General features: G+C 33.7%; 1 protein-coding gene across 1 annotated transcript; it reads left to right on the plus strand.

Annotated features, from left to right (window-relative positions):
* The first annotated feature begins 733 nt into the window (after window positions 1–733).
* Window positions 734–15,803, plus strand: LOC135153213 (transmembrane protein 145-like). The gene is made up of 13 exons (XM_064095599.1): window positions 734–748; window positions 2,499–2,579; window positions 3,396–3,497; window positions 6,545–6,722; window positions 7,224–7,295; window positions 8,321–8,470; window positions 9,308–9,386; window positions 9,697–9,866; window positions 11,555–11,714; window positions 12,077–12,197; window positions 13,405–13,524; window positions 15,019–15,183; window positions 15,696–15,803. The coding sequence occupies exons 1-13, from the start codon at window positions 734–736 to the stop codon at window positions 15,801–15,803; spliced, it is 1,521 nt and encodes a 506-aa protein (XP_063951669.1).
* The last annotated feature ends 4,176 nt before the right edge of the window (window positions 15,804–19,979 follow it).

Raw genomic sequence — 19,979 nt, forward strand, 5'->3', positions numbered from 1 at the left:
TGTATTCGTATGGCTCGGAAGTACAGTACCGGTACGGGTCGTATCGTAAAAACTGACAAGACAACGAATCTTCAGGATCGATCACGTCGAGATTGATTCTGATTCTTCACATCGTAGGTCGTTGGCTCGCCAACGTTGAGGTAATGAAATGTGCGGGGTATTCTGCAGTTAAGCCCGGTTATTGTTTGCGGACCAGCTTAACACTTTTAGCTGAAGAAACTGAAAAGAAAATATTGAAATCAGGAAACAGATGGATTTCAGCTGTCTAGACTAGTATTCATGTTATTGTTAACCCAGGGAGCTCCGGCCCGCTGCGCGGGCCGGAGCCCAGGGGCTTACCGTGTATTTGACCATACTCACGGGACTAGGGTGATTTATGGTCTAAATATTTCTCCAAATGAATTGTGAAAACAGAAAGTATACAATTACCACGATTATATGGATGAAGGTCTAACGAGTGGCAGTTTCCTGACATCTGGGCACAGACTGGAACCTAAAAAAAAAACCCGTCTCGATCGGCCATTTTTGTTTAAAATCGTAACAAAATGACCGATCGAGACTGGGGTAGAAGGAGAGAACTTTTCGTTTTTTGAGGTTCCAGTCTGTGCCCAGATGTCAGGAAACTGCCACTCGTTAGACCTTCATCCATATAATCGTGGTAATTGTATACTTTCTGTTTTCACAATTCATTTGGAGAAATATTTAGACCATAAATCGCCCTAGTCCCGTGAGTATGGTCAAATACACGGTAAGCCCCTGGGCTCCCTGGGTTAGACTAATGTTAGACCAGTAAATAAATCTATTTGTGTAGTTTAGGTACGGTACCCCGGACTAGGTAGCCGGACAAAGTCTCAGCGGAGCAGATCTAGATTCTATCCCTGAGGCTGATGACAGAATATACAGGCCTAACGTTAGGTCTATTTATCGGTCTAACGTTAATATTAGTGAGTGAAACAAGACGTAGTCGTAAACTAGTCTAGCGGAACAACTGATGAAAACAACCTGAAGTTTTGAACTGCTTTCGATTAAAATCAAGAAGATGTCTCACTGGTAGGATTGTGGACAAACCAAATAATATAATAAGAAAATTCTAGTCCTACACTATCTAGATTGTTCCTATTTTCCCATTATTGTACTTAATGATAAAATAGACTTTGACTTTGAGATGAAACAAAAATCTTGGTCATAAAACCTAAAATCTATCTTGATTTTTTTTACTCCATCATCCTGAAAAAACTCCACAATTTGTACTTCTTTATGAAAAAAGAGAGAAACAGAGACTGAAGCTTTATCATAAGTTTCAGTCTACGAGACACTCTAACAAATAAGGAAACATTCTCAAATTACATGAGGTGTAAATAAAATCTGAATGATAATTTTTTGAAACTGGATGAGCAAAATATGATCATGCTAACAAAAGTTAGAATGAAAGTTTAAATGAAAAAAAAATTGGTATGAAATTTGGGTCAGGTATTGGCAGATCAAACTTCAGACATTATCATAAATCACATCTACTTTGACTTTCTTTAGTCATAATATGTTAAAACTTTAAAGTGCCTTTGAAATTTGAGTAAAATTCAAAACTGATTTAAGAACATAAATTGAAATTCTTGATATTAATAAAATGGTATGTCAGCGGATCGTGTTACCAAACACTTTTTACAAATTCAATCATATCAAACGCAAAATTTTCTTTAAATTCTTCAAACTTCCACCATGAATACACAAGTCCCTACAAAAAATAAAGTCAAAATAAATTTTGACCGAGATCATTTTTCTTTTTCATGAAATCTTCTGAACCCACCCCTCTTCCAATGTGAAATATTTTGGTCACTTGGAAATGGTATCGTATTAAATAATTAACATGTGTTTTCTGTTGGAAAAGTTGGAAAAAAAAAAATCACTGATCTTCTATTGTGACCATATTTTGTATTTTTGAGAAAGTAAAGACTTTAAATGTGTTTTTGTCTTTCTATTCAATTTCCATTTAAGAGGATGTTGCAAATTTTAAAGCGTTTTGAAATTACCTTCCTATGAGTATTCATGAGTAAATGGGTGTGTTCGGTTATACAGCGCTGGTCGGTAGTACAATCACTCACCATGTAGGCCTAAACCATTTCATAAAATGTAAATCTCAAATGTGTTATCACAGATCTAGACCCTAATTATTATTTTCTTTTATTCCAGGATGTTGTTTTTCTGGATTCATTTGCCTATGGGACTGACAATGTTAACTTCCTACGATTCAAGTTTTTCTTTCCTTCAGTAAGTAGAAATCTATAACAAACATTTATATCCATTAGTAGACCTATTCATTTCAATATGAAATTAAATTCATTGAATACATTCTGCTGACATTCAGACATACATATTTGAAGGTTTTTGATATGTTTCAATTACTGCTATCGGTATATATGTCAATGATATGAGTTCACACTAATGTTATTTAAGGCTTCTGACCATTTGTGATTTCTTTCAATCTATTCCTTTCTACACAGAATCATCATAACTATGAACTTGCAATGTTTGATGATTCTGTCAATCAATGGCCTTTTATCAGACATAATGAAGAAAGTTTGGTAAGTTGAAATGCATTTGATTGTCCCCCATTGTTCATTGTAGATATACAGTAAATCCTCAAATAATTTGCAATTTACAGAGAACTACCTGTTTGGGAGTCCTTGTACTTTTGTTGTAGGCCCTTTCTTTTATTGCAAAATTAAAATGTTTACTGTGAGTTCACTGAAGATGTCGAATTTATTATATTTGTCTATTCTAGTTAGCATGAATGGATATAAAGTCTCATCAATCCTTTTGAGTATTTAGCTAGATGATGGAGCTTTAATTTAATTTGATGAGCAAAAATTGTATTTTGAAGAAAAAAACCCCAAGACATTTATTCAATTTCCATAACAACAAAATAAAGAAGTTCAAAATTATATTCTTGTACATTTAATAATACAATAAGATACATGTATGATAGAGTAAAATTGTACCATGATTTATAAAATTGTGTCCATTTGTAAGAAATGAAGGGGTCCATCATAGAAGCAAAGCATGTAGAATGTGGTTCCAATCGGTAATTACAAACAGATACAGTAAATGTAGCTGTTAATGAATGCTTAAAGAATGAAGACAAAATGGCGAATAAATGTACAGAAATGTGTAGCGGGTCAAATTTTTGTAAATTGTTTTGTCAGAGTTTTAGTTCATTTTTCTGCCTTTCAAAGTAAGTATGAATTTCCATGGAGATGGGTTTATCACAATTTGTGCAATTTCTTACAGTAATGAAAGGGGTTTCAGTTGAATTGTTACGGTATTTCATGATGGCATTATTGAGTAAATTCAGATACTTTGTTATGATACATTCTTTCTTCTTTTGTTTATATTCTCAGTCATGCACTGCAAAAGTTTCTAAAATCATAGACTCCAGTTTCAAGGTCAACCTGACTGAATCATCAGACCAGTGCAAGGTCACTTGGAAATCAAAAGAAAAGGTAAAAGTTGTTTAGGTTACACTTCTGATTAAAAAAGTGATTTGATTAATCTGATTTTTAAATGTTACAGCGATTTCATATCTTCATTAGATAGCAAGGTATAATCTTTGAATTCTACTCATACTGTTTGTTCCTTTTACATTTCAAGTGTATCAGCCTTGATATTCAATCTTCCTCTACTTTTTAGCTTGTGGATATTATAAAGAATGAAAGTTTTAATTTTTTTGTATTGTTTTCAAGTCATGTGTATGTATTGATAGTTCTACATCTTCATCTGATAGCAAAGATTCAGTATTAAAAACAAAAAAGGTAAATCATTCATTTTAGTATTAAGTAATGTATTCAGATCAATGATATGAAATCACACACCAAATGATTTATATGCTTTTGTATGCAGTTGTTTAATATCTTCATTGGATAACATTAAGATGAATTAGTCGACCATATTAAAGAGTTAATGCTCAAAATGTGATTATGAAGGTAAAATCTTATTGAGGATTTTTTTATAAGAAATCATTTTGTCAAGAAACGTTGTTTTAAGCTACTGCAGTTGATGCTCATAGTTTAATATATTCATCACATAACATTAAAGATGAATTAGTCAACCATATTATAAATTTTAAAGAGTTATTGCTCAATTCATGTGATCATGAAAGTAATCTTATTGAGGATTTTTTTTTAAAAAGAAATCATTTTGTCAAGAGACGTTGTTTTAACCCTTATTAATCTGGGGGAGGGGGTCAATTTGACCCCCCTCAACAAATTATGCCGCTGCGCAAATTCTTTTGACCGCGCCACTTGCTGACTTTTTACTTTCAAGTTTTGCGCATCTTTTGAGACCAAATTTCTGACGCCCAGGTAAGTGGTTCCAAAATTACGCAATATTTTGTAAGTGCATGTCGGTCCCAAAATTGCTCAAAAACGTGATTACGTGTACTAAGTCATTGCAAATTGTCTTATAAACCAACAATCATAAATGTATGATTATTTTTACTTTTGTTGGTTTAGATTGGTTTATTTTATGCTATTATTCATTGCAAAAGGGTCCCCGAAAAAGTTCATCAAATAAAACAATAAAAAACAAAGGTTTGAAAAGGTTTGAAAAAACAAGGAAATATATAAAAATTAAAAAATAAGATTAATAAGAAACGAATTCATTATTTTTCGGCAATTTTTTGTAGATTTTTGTTTGAAATATGAAAAATCTATATGTTCACCAAAAATGAGCATTCTACTAGCTTTATAAATTGAGCAAAAACATACACTAAAAAACAAATTTAGGGAAAATTTCATATGCTTATTTGCATAATTAATTGACAAAAAAATATAAGCAATTGATTTTTTGAAAATTTCATTATACAGTCTTGTAGTTTACATCCAGCTCTATGCGCGTGCAAATTTTCGTGGCGATCGCGCAATCCATGGTCAAGATCTGAGGGGGAGGGGGTCAAATTAACCCCCCCAGTATATGTTGGTCTGAAATAGCCCAGTTAAGATAGGGTTAAGCTACTGCAGTTGATGCTGATAGTTTAATATCTTCATCAGATAGCATTAGGATCAATATTAGTCGACCACATTTACATATTTAAAAGTATTATTCCTCAATTACTGTAATGATTAAAGTTTTCTTATTGAGGGATTTTTTTAAACAAAAGAAATCATTGTACCAAAAGATCTTATGTTGTAAATAACTTGATTCCAATAGTTTAATATCTTCATCAGATAACAGTAAGGTGAATAGGACAACTGTATTGAAAAATAATTATGCTCAATTTCTGTGAGAATGAAAAGGGTGTTCATAGGAAAAGACAATCCCATCAAAAAGTATTACGTTTTCTTGTAAAGCAACATCATAATTAATACTTTAATATCTACATAGCATATTCACTGAGTTCAAAATGTATTTTCAGTTGATTGATCACATATGAACTACTCTACCCGGCAGAAGAGAATTAAATAAATTAGGGACCGTGTGAATAAGAAATGTACATTTCCATTGCCTTCACTTTTGGGGCCCAAATCATCCATAAATCTTGTGCTTTCTGCTGTAGGTCTCTGAATCAATTTTAAATCTTGAAATAAATAACTGGTTTACCTTTTTTGTAAACAAAGAAATTAATTTGGTAAATAAGATAGTAAATCAATCTTATGCACAATCAATATTAAAATGCATAAGTCTGTGAATTAAGTGTCTAATTTGCAATTTTTTGCAGACAAAAATACCTGTAAACACATCTCATGTATCACATTGAGATTTTTCTCTTAGGAATGATAGACTACTTCTACATCTTCACCTGATAGCAGATATTTTCAAATGTTTTTATTTCTAAAAAAAATGAAAGGCTGCTTCATAATGATTGCCTTTTCCTGTGAATTTCAAAGAAAAACACACTCCCCTAGTTTGAAGAAAAAAAACTTGTTCTAATTCAAATTATTCAAGAGAAAGTCAGCCTTGCTAGATAGCAAGTCAAAGACATTTGATATTATGTGCAATTTATGGAGTCGGTCTTTAAGCTCCAAAATTTTTAAAACCTTTATTACAGGAGTAGTTGTCAGTGTAATCAAACAATTTCTTTATCAAAGATGTGTTCATGATGCTGTTTGAAAGTCCTGCTTATAAATGTATAGTGTACATGATATAAATGCAAGCAGCTGGAAAGTTTGATGGCATCAGCTAAAGGTGAAGTATGCAAATGTTCATTTTATATTCTTAACATCAGTATAAAAGGAATGATTTTGGATACTTTAATTTAATACCTTGTCAAATGTCACCTGGACAAACTTTAGGCTAATATGGTCCAATCCTTTGTAAATTAATTAGCTTTATCAATCCTTTGCATTATATTAAACCAATTGGTTCCTGAACAAAGCCTATGATAATTCAGATTTCAATTGTCAGTGGGTTAAAGAATTGTCGGATTATCAGAGGAACAAAATTGTAGCTTCAAAATTAAAAGGGGAAAAACTTCAAAGAAGTTTTGTAATGTTTTATTGATTTTGGAAAAGACCTGAATATTTGCCACAAAGTTATTTTCATCTCAAAATAGTGGCTTCTGTGCAGAGGATACAAAGATTTCTCTTCAAACGAGAGGCCTCGTCGATACTTCTTCAACCTAGCAAACTGCCATGGAGGAGAAGTACCCGGAATTTGGAATGTGACTTACACACTTCATATGACTAACGGACTTAAGAGCTTGGATTGGGAATTTTCTTATGATCAGAGATGTAAGTTTTTTTGACCATCCACTTAATAGTATACAATTATATCAGCCTTTGAGTAAGTATAGCAGGAATTATTTGTCAGAGGTTGGACTAGCATTACTATTTCTATTACTATTATTATTTAATACTATTTTTATAGCAATTTTGCCAGTACAACCGAGGGTGAATGCTTCCCTCTTAACTTTTGAAATAAAGGCCTGGTATATTTGTTTTATATCCTACATATAATAAGATAGAACAGATTTTAATAATATAGTTATTGCACATGTAGTTCTTCCTGTTTTGATCTGAACCAAAATATAGATAACGCGTGCGCTGACTGACCTATTCCTGAAGCCACCACTCAGTGGAATGCGGATTTGTGCCTGTGCCGTCCCTTCACGGGACTTGCCCGGTAGAGTCACCTCGCTGACCGGTACAAAGTGAATGTGATGAAAGGAAACACAATCACAATAAACATTGAGGGTCATTCATTTATTCATTGTAAATTGGTCTTTTCTTCAGATTTGATGGTGACTGATCTTGGATTTTTATTCTCATATCTTGGAATACTTCTAGTAGCAACCGTCAACCATGGTATGTATCCTGTGATCTCTAAAACTTTTGTAATACAAATTATTATTTTTTTTTGGGGGGGCCATGTTGGAAAAATGAGGAATTGTTAAAAATAATATCTTTAAAATCTAATCTAATTCTATCCAAATGAATTTGGAATTTTATTTTTGCAGGAATAGCTTTGATATAAATAAATATTTTATGCTGCACCCCTCCACTGAAGGTGGTTGCCACAGTCTTTGAATATTTGCACCTGCATGTGCTTCCCATTTTTTTATTCTCGATATGTAAACAGTTTTTGACGATAAACCTTGATCTTGGGTCATGTTGGGTCATGTATGTGTATTAGAGTGACAATGGTCAGATTATTTTTGGAATATTAATGTCAAAGTTCAGAGAGGTCATTGTATACTAGTAAATGTACATGAAAACTGCTTGTCATGTCCTTGCAATAACTTAAAGAACCATTAGATGATTTGTGTTGGAGTCACAGTGTTCGGTTATGATTATGAGGTCGGTACTCATAGAGGACATGGCTTATTGCTGCTCATTGTGACAATTTCTAGATCCAATTGATTAATCTAAATTTGGTTCATGAGGATTACAATCTGATTAGATTATGAAAGTTTTTGAGAACTTTAAAGTTAAATGCTGTGTAATATATTTCAAACCTGGCAATAACTACTCCAGGCATGATTCAGCTGCATGCCGTCATGAATCCATCTAAATTTGTTTGGTTATTCAATGTCTGTCCCCTATTACATCAGAACAGTTGTCATAAATTCTGTGCTTTAGACCAGTTCTATGACATTTTCCCCAACGACTATTGCTCAATTCCACAAACTCAACTTCAACCATGGATTCAACACTGTACCCTACCCTACTAAACCTAATCTAAAACCTTATTGCAACGTTAACCCAACATCTCAAATTATAAAAGTATGGAGATAATTTCGCAAGAGCAAATGTCTTGTTGCGATTGGATTAATAAACTAAATATTAAATAGAAAATGGTCACATTTCCATGATAAATGATTATGTTGCAGTAACTCTGTTCAGGAAGCATCTTCTCCATGTGACCTACAGACTGTTCTACCTTAGTCTCAGTCTTCAGCTGATTTCTCTACTACTCCACTGCATTGCCATGGGTTGCTTCTCCAATAATGGGGTCAGTCTTCCCAGGTTGAACAATTCAGGTTTGTGGTGTGATGTTCTTGAATCAACCATGTTTGGTTGATGTGTGTGCCTTAGAAATGAAACATCTATTATTATCATTATTTGTATTATAGCAGAGTTGTAGTAGTAGTGGTAGTCGTAGTACATGTAGTAGTAGTAGTAGTAGTAGTAGTAGTAGTAGTAGTAGTCATAGTACATGTAGTAGTAGTAGTAGTAGTAGTAGTAGTAGTAGTAGTAGAAGTACTATCATGATTGTTGTCTTTGTAATCTGGTGATTACCAGTGTTTGACATAACAAGTTATAATAGTTTTGACATTATGTAAAGAGACGTAACTTATGATACTAGCACAGTTAAATCAAGGTATCTTTCTGTCCCAGAATGTGCAAATGTAGTCGGCTTTTTAAAACATTTTTCTCTCTTTCTCTCTCTCTCTCTCTCACACTTCAAGAATAGAACAATATTATGATATGTACATATGAATTTATCATTCCAATCTTATCCAGATTACCAAGACTATTTTTATGTATCTATTTCTGTAAATGTTTCATATCCTTTTATTTAAAACATTTTGACCCTTCACCTCAAAACCAACAACAGGTTGACAGGGAATAGTAAATCTAAAAATAAGAAATGGGCAATTACTTTATCTGATCAAGTATCTTTTTTTTTACTCATTCTGTTGAATTTGATGTTGTTAAAGTAGATTAAAATAAGATACAAGGGTTGCTGTCTAAGAATCTTTCTTGGACTAAAAGATAATGAAAACGCATGCATTGATGATTTATCAATAAAAGGATTATTTTTGGTAAGGTGTGGACGGCATACCAAGTAAAATGTTATGTTCTAACATTTATAGCTGACATACTCCATGGCCTATCTAGTGTGATATTTGTAGCACTCCTCTTCTTGGTTTCCAAAGGTTATACAGTTACTAGGTGAGTCTTCAAAGTATTGTTAACCCATGAAAACTTCATGCAATGCAGTATATAGATAGTAAGATAAAGACAAACATCATTAGGAAGTGGGCTGGTATACCATTGGTATTCTAACCAGGAGGCATTTATAAAATCACTTGCTATCATTAGCAATAATGAACATATGTACAAGGTGGCACACTTGATAAGCAGCCATTGCTGTACTGTAGCCCTCTTTCACCGAAGACATAATTTCCATAGTAATGTGCAAATTTTAGTATAAAGATTCAACCATTTACCTTAAACTTTATACCTAACTGATAAAACACAGGACCCGAATGAGTTTTAATGGTTCCATTCAGCTAGCAATCTTTTGTCTCTTGTATGCTGTGTCCTACCTGATCTTCTCCGTCTATCAGACCATACTGGTGGATCCTAGAGATATCCTAGCTCAGTATAGTATCCAGGTTGCAGCTGGTCCAATTATTTGTCGCATTGCAGGTATTTCATGTATCTTGTTTGGGCTACTTTGCATGAGGGGATTTCTCTTTACTCTTTGGGAGGCTATATAGCCCTCAGACCCAAGTATATTGTTCTCCTGGTGGGTTAATACATTTTTTTTTCAATCTTGCTTTTGCCATTATTTTTTTCTTTCTATTCACTCTCAAACTTTGCTCATTGGCTATGAGGTTGTCATTGTATAAGGCCTATTAGTACATGTATTTGATTTGATTTATTCAAATTCATAAAGACATAATTTACAAGAATATACAAACATGAGAAGACAGACATTACAAGGACAATTGATAGAATGATGTTTTTTTTTCAATCTTGCTTCTGCAATTATTTTTCTATTCACTCTTCAGGACGTTCCACAGTTATGTTTGTGCGCATTATGATCTGTGCATAGTTTACACTCTGCGCGCTGACGTCACAATGGATGAACAGGTGATTAATTAGCTGCGGGTATGAGCTGATTTTCTCATCTTCTGCACTTTAACTGCAGATCCGATGCGTTATTTCATGGAGCTAAAAAATTGAATTATACCATGGACCATTCAAAAATAAATTCTCTACAATTTCAAAATACTTTACTCTGCAGTGCTGCCAAGAATCACGATTATTAACCCCGAGTTTGAATAAATGGTAGAGTGGTTTTGATTTTTTCTTCACATAGATACAAAGCATTCGGCGCATTTTTGGTGTTTTAAAAAGCACATTTGCTCTAATAAAAATGCTGATAGTTTAAAAATAAGCACATGAACCCTTATTTTTTTATGTTTGTACCTTTTAGGTATACCTTCCTCTACAACTCTGCAAATTTTGGTGAAAATGACATGGATTTTGAATAAAGTACAGCATTTATTGTACTTTTGTAGTTTGTTACTAAAATTTCACATTTTTTAGATTGGGATTTTGTTATCTTTTACGCCATTTTTAAGAACTGACAGTGCTGTTAAACTTAAAATTGCAAACAAATAGCACTATAAATAGATTCTCCATTCTAACGATACAATTATTAACTCTCTTGCGAAATTTGATGACTTTTTTATGTATTTTGACTGAGTAATAGAGGTTTAAACTCATTGTAGTAATCTTGGGCGGTCTAAAAATGCCAAATTCTTTTGAATGCGCAATTCTTAAGAACATCAATTTGGGGGAACTTTGAAGCTCTATAGCAAAAAATCAAGCACATGGACCTATGTTGATTTTTGCATATTTCGAATATTAAGGTTCTAAAGTATCTATGTGCAAAGTTTGGTGAAAATGACATGGATTTCACTTTAACTGTGGAACGTCCTTAAACTGCACTCATTGGCTGAGAGGTTGTCAATGTATAAGGCCTATTAGTATTTGATATGATTTATTCAAATTCACAAAGACATAATTTACAAGAATATACAAAAATGAGAAGATAATACAAGAACAATTAACAGAATGATGTTAAAGAAAGTAGGTAGAGGGATCCGTAAAGCAGCTGCTACATGTAAGCCAATAAAGATTTCCTGCTTGATTAAAGATATGAAAATATAAATTGCATAGTATAATCCAGTAGTCAGGGTATTAATAATGTTTTGTAAGTTAGTTTGACATGACCATGGATGTTTGGCTCTCCTCCATCATGTTTTGGCATTTAGTGAATACTGGAGATGTAAAGCAGGTAAACAAATATCCCCTTTCCTCTACAGGTCTTGTTTGGACCCTTCATGGGGTATACTTCACTGTCAAACGTCATCGCAATAAGCTTGTCTTCTATCTACCCTTTGCTTGCTTCTTCTCATTATGGTTTATGATTGAGCCTGTGGCTCTCATTCTCGCTCTCTCATCTGTGTTTCCTAAAATGGACAGGTACAGAAAGTTTGTTGTTATTCAACTATGTAAGATACTATGTAATTGAGTGTTAGGGTGTTGTTGCATGATAATAATAATCACACTTACACACACTCACATAAATAAATATATCTTTCTCCAAAATTATGTTCATTTCACAGGGATTTTTTATTACAAATCATCCATTTTATGACCTATTTAATCCCTGAAAGGTGGTGTTCTGACTAATACTTTAATATTTCCAATTTTAATTCATGTATGTGAGTATATTTCCTTGATAATCATTCTATTTCAAATATCTGTTCTTAATGAAATCATTGTCATCTCATTCACATTATGTCTCCTTGCCTTTAATTTCTTTTGTCATCACCTTGACGAAGTTCACTGATCCTCAACGGTCTCCAGCTTCTGACAGCATTTCTTGGACATGCCTACTTCCTCTTCCTATCAATGCCTGTAACACTCAATAAGAGTTTCCCATTTCATCTTCCAGTCTCAAAGGTCTGTTCATAATGCAATCATTATAAATTTGCTACTTGACTAGATTTCATATCATAAAATCATTTGTGAACATTCAGCCCAAAACCCACATTAAAGTATCTTGTAAACAAGGTTCTCTGTAGTTGGGTTCCCTATAATTCTTCCCTTTGGGGTAAATAATAAAAGTGTTGACAATTGACTTATCTGAAACAATATCAATGTAAAGATCTATCAAAATATACCAAAACCCAGATAGAAGAGCATTTTTTTTAAATTATTGATTGATGTACATATCTATTTATTTATTTATCTACATGTATTTAGTTATTGATTGATTGATCTATCTTTCTATCTGTCTATCTATCCATCCATCGATCCATCCATCTATCGGTATCTATCTATCTTTCTATCTATTTATCTATTTATTTATCTATTTATTTTTATTTATCTTTTCGGTGGGGGCATCTGTTGAGAGTTTCCACAGATCTTGCACACTACACATGCTTGATGCTTGAGTGAACTTCAAACTTCAAAACCTATATTCTTCTGTGTACTTGAATCTGTTCTTAAAATTGCACATTGAATCAAGTGGTTTTATGCGATGTAGTTGAGCAATCCGTACATGTTTTATCATTTCAACTCAAAATTCACTCGGGTCAAATCATTGTTGCTTTTAAACTGGATTGGTTGCGGTTATTTTTATATTTTACTACTTTACAGATTTTACAAGTGTTAGGTACTGGTAAAGAAAATTGATAGGGTGAAATAAAGAATGCATACCGAGCAACTCCACTCTAAAAATACTGAGTAAAAATTTACTCAATATTGGGTCGAAAGGGAACATGCATGTTTGAGTGGGTTTTCTTCTCATATCGGGCAAAATGCATGTTTTAAGGGTCAATTTGAATGCAACATTGTGTAAAATTTACAAAATATGTGATATCTTTTTACCCAACTAACATGTATGTTCCCATTTAACTCAAAATTGGGTAAACTTTTTTTAGAGTGTCTGCTTAACAGAAGAGTAAAATAAATTTCTTTATCAAAATTTCTTTTGTAACTTTTATTATATTTTGAACCATTTTATGTCATGCAGATGTTTCTGAAATTAAGCATTTCATGCAATTGAGTAGGCAAGCATAATTACAACTATCATAGTAAACTCTAAACTTGCTTGGATCTGATCAAAGTAAGAGACGTGCCTCTTTTATGATATTCATGATTTCAGGTTGGAGTCCTTCCTTCTTCTGAAGGTGTTGGGGCTCTCTATAAACCCTCTGAAGAGCACTATGATGTATTCTCCAATGGAAGCCCTAACTCGGCCAGAGGAACAGTCAAATCTGTCAATGTAAATCATACACTAACAAGGATAATAACTGTTTTCGGCATAGCTAGTCTCTTAGGCCCGTATTTTGAAGTCAGGTTTAACTAAGACCATGGTCTAACTCTGCTAAAATTATGGGAAGCCAAAAGTGTCAAAATTTTTATTAAGTTGTATGTTTTTTATGTTTACTCTGCTCTTTCCTGATTCATCGATGGTGAAGACAATCATCAATTTATACTTCCTACACCATTATGAATGATTTGAGAGCCAAATGAGGTGAAATATTATATCTTTACTGTTATTGATTTATGTAACAATTGGCTATCCATAATTAAACCACAACTATAAACCAGAGTTTAAGTTAAACCTGACTTCAGAATACGGGCCTTAATGTTGTAGAAGAAGCAATGGCAGTGCTGAAGTTTGTAATTTCTCATGATCATTCTAAGATTTTTGAGATTGTCTTTTAAATCATCAACAACTGTGTGAGAGCAGATATGTGATCATGGGGGAGGGGTAAGGGGGCAGGGGCTGGGTTCCATGACTTGACATTTGCTCTGGCAACAATTTCTCCGCTCTAAATTCCACACACCTTTCGAATGACCAACGTCAATACCCTACCCTAAACCTAACATAAAACTCTATTTCAACCCTAGCCCTTCATCATAGACGAAATTAATCCCCGAGCAAATGTCGCAGGAACAATTGTTGTGTCATTGGAGCTTGTTTCCCCTCGGAAATGTTTAAAACCTTTATTTACATTATGTTAGTTGTTCTTCCAAATATTCAAACTATCACCAAAACTTGTTTAATAGTTTAATTGTTGCCCTTCTTAGGATAATGTTCAGAATTAAAGAAATAGCCTGTTCAGCTCCAATATATCTATATTGAAACTTGATAAGGAAATAAAGAGTGCTCATTCTTAGCCTATATGGAGTGTGACATGTATACCTCAACTCCTGAAGTAGAAACAAAATTCCTATATGCATGTTTATATGGTTGCCACTTTGATCCCCTCATTGATGAAGTCCACCCTGTTATATCATTCTATGTTCGCCATACATGTATGTTCAGTCAGAAGCCCATACAAAAATTAGATTCCAGGATGGAACACTGCCAGTGTGAACCCAGTTTATTATGCAACATTATTTAAAGCATAATTCATACATGTATATATATTGTACACATGTAGGTATACTGGTTTAAGTTGGAATTCCTTGGCTAAGAAACTGCCACTTTGCTTCCAAGTTGTATAATTTCATTTCAATCTACATAGTCTAGCCATATCACCGTCTAGATGATTATACTTGGCAATATAAACCATTTCTTATGCTTGAGAAATCAGGCACACAGGCTTGTGCCAATCGTCTATTTGGCTCAATATTACTGTGGATGGTGGAATTTCATAAGTCACGGTCCCTCCTTGGGACTTGGCAGCAATGGACTATTACAGTAATCTGTATCAATCGTACAATCATCTTTGTACACTTGAAATGATCCCCTTCTCTCCATTCAAAGTCTTGCTCTTCAGACCCTATCGTACTACCACCAGTCTTCCTCCATGATGCCTCATTTGATGAACAGAGAAGGCAGAGTGTCAATACTCGCGTTGCTTCAACGATGCTGACAACAAGACTAGCAATGCCTACCCCTCCCAAAGAATCTAAAAGTGAACCACAGCTTGTGAGTGAGCTAAATGAAACACTAAAGCATGCAGTTTCTGTTTTATTTTCTTATTATGGAAATCCTGTTAGGATTGTCAGTCTCGGTGTCATATTAAAAATTCTTTCTTTTTATCCCACTTTCATTCTTTGTTTTCTCTCTTTTCTACTGATTGTATTGAATTCATACTCTCCTTCTTTTACACCTTATACTAATCATTCCTATATTTCTTTCATTGATGTTTTTCTAATCTTTATATAAATGTTTATAGTTATTTATTCGTTTATTTTGTTTTATGTCCTTTTTCATTATCATTATTATTGTTATCATTATCATCATCATTATTTAGTGTTTCATTGTTGCTTTTTATATGACCATTATCTATTTGTTTAAATTTTGTATTTAATTTTTAATTTATTCAGTACTTTATCATTATTTTAAATTTCCTTCTTCTTTTTGTGGTTTGGTGGAGGGCGGGAGGGGGAGTTGTTTATACCTTGCTTGTATCTATCTTGTCTCATCTTACCCTCTAGCTTCCAGTGACCAGCCCATCGGGTGGCTTCTCTGTCTTCTGTGCGATGGCTGAAACATGCAATCCACAACAGGTAACAGACATGTTGAAAATAGAATCTATTTCATAGAGTTTATATTGCATTTTATAGGCCTACAATACTATAATCCTAAAAAAAAATCAGTACATCCTTTATAATATGGTTGATATTGTGTGAGATAATGCAGAAAATCAGAATCTATAAGCCAAAAAATCAGTGGAGGAAATATGATCAACAAACAACTCACTTTTGTAGTTTCTCTTCCTTCGGAATGTTTACACTTTATTTTAATGTAAACTTTTGCAAGTAGTTACTTTGTAATGTAAGATCAACTAAGAATTGAAATTGTAATGCATGGGGACTGGAATGTTAATATGAATTTGTCCATTTTGTCATTAAATGCATGAAATAGTATTGCAATCAGAATGAAAACCTTCAATACAGCCAAAACTTAGGACATTTACAATTGTATGCACTTACCTAAGGTTTCTCCAGAATGCATTGTAAATCAATGTCAGAGTCCCATTATGGACCATGGTCCTATCAATTGCAGCAAACAGTCAAGGGATTATGTAAGTATGTAATAAGGCTATCGGCTGAATCACCTAAATTCTACTTTAACGTTCATAGTTGCCAGATTTCAGACAAAAGTGAAATACGAATTCTCATTTTGTATATTTATGGTCCAAAGAAATAGCCATTTCTTACAAAAAGGCCCATTTTGGCCAATTTCTTATGAGCATTCCTGCAGAAAGTTTATTTCAAATTAATGAATTAACCTTTGTATATATTTCCCCTGCTGGAAGGAAAATGGTGTGAATGCATTGAACAAACTCTCCAGTTTGAACACAGTCACTATGTTGAGTGACTATGTGTTTAAATACACTGTGTTCACACTGCTTCCTTTCAGCAGGAACCTTCTTAAAGGGATGGTCCCACTGCACTTATGGATGCAGAGAGGATGTAAAACGAAAAATTCCTGCAATCCGTTGGAAAACGTTATGTATCCGTTGTGTACTCTTTGCATACTGTGATTTCATTGTTCGCCCATTTTGTCCATTGTCTGGAGCGGATGAGAACGGACGGAGCCACCCCAAAATTTTGCTTGTCCGCTGTATCCATTGAGTACGTTTTGTGTCCGTCAGCCTGCGGAACCAGGCCTTAAAAAAGCATAATTTGTAGCCATTTACAAGAGAGTATGTGCTGTTGTTTCTTTTCCTTGATCCTTACACCTGCATGCATCAACTTGTACAAGTTTTCATGTTCAAAGATTTTCTTTCATTGTGAATGATGCTTCCTTTTTATAATACCTGCAGTATTGTGATAGTAAATTTTTAAAAAGGAATGTGTTCACAAAGGTTGTAAAGTTCTGAAACCGTCTTTCATTGCCCTTTTTAATTGTTATAAAAGTGTATAAATTTACAAATTTCATTCAGAAAAGTTATTGTGTATCAGAACATAAGTTCAATATTAACCATTAGATTGTCTTTATATTATCTCTAGAATATAAATGAACTATGCGGTGTGGTTTAAAAAAACACCCTCTGGTTGGGTATCAATACTGGGCCCCGTCCTACAAAGAGTTATGGTTGATCCAATCAATTGTAACTCTATGGAAATCCATCACTGTCACAATTTTTTCTACAGGAAATTGTCAAGAAATCAATGATTTTACGGATATACATTCATATCTAGAATAAAAAAAAAATTAACATGCATTTTATATGTTGACTTTGCTGCCTTTCCATAGTTGCGATTGATTGGATCAATCGCAACTCTTTGTAAGACAGGGCTCTGTTTGATCCTGTAAACTTCAATATTTGTTTACATCATACATCTGTCTTGATGGAATTTCCTTACCACGTGCATGTATATGACACTGGCACTGTTGGTGATCAATAACACTTCACACAGTATATTCATTCATTATGTAGAAAACATATTCATGTAGAAAAGAACATATGTGATTGACATGCGCTGCAATGCCTTGATCATATTTCATCACGCTAAAGGAATTCGTTCGTGAACAAACATCACGTGAAAAAATATTGACAAAGTGTAAAAGGATTAAATTGCATTTCATTTTTTAAACATAACAAGCCGGTAGCCACCTGTGTAAATATGCACAACATTGATTTGTATTCCTAGTATGAATAATCTTAATGTATTATAAAACTACAGAAAATTGTATTTATTGAACCCAAAATGTAATATAAATTCTGTACTATGTAGTCATTGACATTATCTATGCTGCACATGAAATATCAATTATTGACCTACAAGATATGTAATGATATTTTCAGGCACCTTTCCTTGTCATAAGTAGTTTAAGATCTATATTTTGACTGATTTTCAAGATTGAGGTCTGGTATATGACATAAATGGCATATAGAGCATGACCCCAGTAAGCCAAATTAGATTTCTAGGAATCTAGGTATGGTACATACATATATATATATATATATATATATATCTAATTACATGCCGATGTAGCTGCATTTTGTATCCCGTAAACTTTGATTTGATATGTGTATCCATAACTGTTTATGTCATAGACTATTTATCAGATCGGAATACAGAAACTATGAGGCCATTCTCATTACGCTTTCTAAAACTAGTTTACTGGAAACCGATTCAGGAAACCACTTTGGAAGATCGCTTTAATTTGCTAGCGTTCCCACTTGATCACACGAAAGTGGTTTTCAAAATCACTTCACGTAAAGCGCTCTTGTTGCTATGGAAACGCTCTCAGTGGGGTGACACGTTTCGCGCGAAATTCAAAACCGCAGCATAGGTATTCTACACCTGTCGTGTGGAGTAGCGCGCTCAAAATGTGCGAAGATCGCTTCCCGAAGAACGGTTGTGTCCTCACTTACGCTAAAACCAGTTTAACGAGGCAAAGCGATCTTGAAAACTACATTGCGAGGTGGTTTTCCAAACTGGTTTGGAAGATCGCTTCCAAGACCGCATCGACCGTTCTCACTACGCGTTAAACTAGTTTCCACTAAACTAGTTTCCAGTAAACTAGTTTTAGGAACGTAGTGAGAACAGCCTCTTACAAGTACATTGTACCAGTGATGTACAGTACAATATCAGTATATTTCTGCATACTTGTTTTATTCATTATATTCTTCTCCCCTCCGTATGGTTTTGAAAAATTGATAACTTCTCTTCAATGATTTAGATTACCAAATAATCTGAAAATACAAATTTAGGACTCTTATCACAATTTATTTTTAGGTAAAGGATATACAGTAAAGCATAACATGTTGAATTTATGAAAAAAATATTCCCAACATTATTCATTAAACAGATTATGTTAGGTGTTGGTAATTTGAAAGATACGAAAGCATAAATTCACACTTTGGTTTCTTTTTTCAATTGAAATTGGTGTAAGCTGTATCATTTTCCCTGTTGTCAAAATATTTCTCGGGTGTCATCCTTCTGAGATTGATTGAATGCTTTCCTGCACTAATCATCAATGTAATTGCATTGCATTCCTGGTGAAACTCATTATCTTATTAAGTGAAACACCATATTGGAATGTGATAGATTACTACCACCTAGTAATTGCATGATTATTAGGATTACTCTTTCTCTGAAATTTCTGTCCATCATGATAAAATTTCATCTGCCACACAAATTCCAATGAATCATTCTTGGATTCTATCTTTAAATCATGTTCACATAATGTTATCAAGACTGATTCATGAGGCAGATCTTGCCCCTCATTAATAAACATGACTTTTTTCATCCTTGTGTGTTATCTACTATCCGACAAGAGTGAGTACTAATGACCCTGTTTTCAATAATGATTTTATTTATCATTATCTGTAGTTGCCTTACAAGGTGACACCCATCCTTCCATATGATGACAACAATGATGATTTTGATGATATTGGTGATGACATCAGTGTAGTGTCGCTCGGTTTAGATGTATTCAACAAGCCTCTCCCCGGCGATGATCTAAACAGGATTCCCAGATTTCCTCCGCCTACCAAACTCCCACAACTCAAGATACCAGGAAAGGTATTTTTTACCTGGGGCCGGTAACACATACCTTAACATTCTTCGTTGAACTTTTTTTAAATAATTGATTGCAATGACTACAGTGTACAATAAATCGTGAAAACCATGCACGTGAGTAATTGCTAACCTTTGTGATACGGGACCCAGATGATCCAACAATCTCTGCATTGATTTTTTTAGATGTCATGTTGAAGATGATTACAATGATCAACATTGGGCCACCTCTTTAATTTCATG

Source organism: Lytechinus pictus, chromosome 2 (assembly GCF_037042905.1).
Source record: "Lytechinus pictus isolate F3 Inbred chromosome 2, Lp3.0, whole genome shotgun sequence".
Lineage (NCBI taxonomy): Eukaryota > Metazoa > Echinodermata > Echinoidea > Temnopleuroida > Toxopneustidae > Lytechinus > Lytechinus pictus.